This window comes from Pygoscelis adeliae, unplaced genomic scaffold (assembly GCF_000699105.1).
Source record: "Pygoscelis adeliae isolate BGI_AS28 unplaced genomic scaffold, ASM69910v1 Scaffold944, whole genome shotgun sequence".
NCBI lineage: Eukaryota > Metazoa > Chordata > Aves > Sphenisciformes > Spheniscidae > Pygoscelis > Pygoscelis adeliae.
Window position 1 is genome coordinate 76,928 of NW_008824649.1, and position 1,658 is coordinate 78,585.

Below are 1,658 nucleotides of genomic sequence, written 5' to 3' on the forward strand. Positions count from 1 at the left end.
TTTGTTTTCGTTGTCTTTAAATGCAGCTATTCGGAGGAAGGAAAATGGCTGGTATGACGAGGAGCACCCGCTGGTCTTTCTTTTCTTGGGATCATCTGGAATAGGTAACGTTTGGGTCGTGGTGAGAGGGACAGAGAGCCCCGCGGAGAGGCCGGGCTGGGAGAGGGGGGCTGCCGGCAGGGCTGCTCCTCGGGCTCACCACGTGCCCGCAGCGCTTTGCGCAGGCTCCGCGTAAAATCCCAGTTAAAAAGTGCCGTCCTCCTTCCAACCGGTCGCCCAGTCCGTGGTCCCCGCGGGGCAACCACCGCCGGACTCCAGCACGCAAGGGCCACGTCCCGTGCCGGGGCGCGAGCAGCCTCACACCCGATTATCCCGGGGGACCGCCTGCCCCCCGCCTCTCAAGAAGGGGCAGTTTTCACCGTGAAAGTGTTATTTTAACAGCCCTGGGCTTTCCAGTAGGGATGCCTCCGTGGGTGGGGTAATAGTAGAAATTTGCTGCTTGCAGACCGAGTCTCTGCTCCTCCTGCTCCTGTGGGCCAGGATTGCTTTGTAATGACGGGATTTTATTGACACCGATAATATTGGTCCTCAAGCACAATAAAATGCAGCGTGACAGCTGATCAGTTCACGAAACGGACAAAATGACTTTTAGTCAGGGGGGGAAAAAAAGAAAAGAAAAGAAAAGAAAAAAAAAAAGCGGGTTTAAAGTAACCGGACTGTGACGTTTGAAAGAACCTCGGTGCTTCTCCTGCACCCGCTGCCTCCCGCAGTCCTTGGGAAGGTGCCGGTGCTCAGGGGTTAATGCAACGGGACACACGCAACCCCTCGCTGCCTGACCAGGCTCCTGCCTCAGAGCCGCCGGCAGGCCAAGTATTAACTCTAAATGAGTTGCCATAAAGCTGTGTAAAAACAGCGAGGAATGTTTTTGAGGCTTCATTGCACTGCTTCTAGCAGGCCTGGAGGCTCGGTAATGCAAACTGTCAGCTCCCAGGTATTTCCGTGGGGTTTGGGGTTTTTTTTTTCCTTCTTTCACTGCCGTAAAAATGAATATTGAAATAAGAAAGCAAAGCAGCTGAGAATTTTATTGTATCAAATGGGTATTTTATACAGGTCTTTGGTGTAACAGCAGTCTGAAAGCCCAAATATGCGCAAACTAAAATACCTGACGTGTCTTCACGTTTCAGCGGGCTCCCGCAGCAGTTAAGCGCTTTAAAGGTCCGTTGGCGTATATGTGTATATATACAACGTGTGTAAGTGCACAGGTGTAGCCATGTGCTTACGCGTTGGGATCTACAGCGTGGCAACACACGACGTCAGCAAAGCTTGGACTGAAATAAGATGCTAAATTTGGGCAGAGATCTTACCTGCCAGGGCGGGCTCCCGGCCGCAGCGATGAATTCCCGCTTCTGCAGCCCTTTTGCGGTGATCTAATTAAACCATCCCGCAGGCCTGACCCACCGACGCTATCGCCACCGAAATACAGCTGTGTCGGCCTGGGGCAGATGCGTGGTACGCCAGTGAGGCTGGCCTTTTTTTGGTTGTTTTTTTTTTTTAGCTGGTTTGGTATTTAAGAGACGATCTCTTCGTGGAGCCGTAGTTGTTTGCGGCGCCTCTGCGTGCCTGCTGCCCGCCCTAACGCCTCGGGGCGTTTATTTTTC

General features: G+C 52.7%; 1 protein-coding gene across 1 annotated transcript in view; it reads left to right on the top strand.

The window, feature by feature from the left end:
• The window catches only part of CLPB (ClpB caseinolytic peptidase B homolog (E. coli)), a gene marked incomplete at both ends in the record, with an annotated part of 92,850 nt that overhangs the window by 73,323 nt on the left and 17,869 nt on the right, over positions 1 to 1,658 (top strand). Inside the window, one exon of the mRNA XM_009322486.1 lies at positions 27 to 115. Within this exon, the coding sequence (XP_009320761.1) occupies positions 27 to 115 (89 nt within the window). The remainder of the gene's footprint in view (positions 1 to 26; positions 116 to 1,658) is intronic.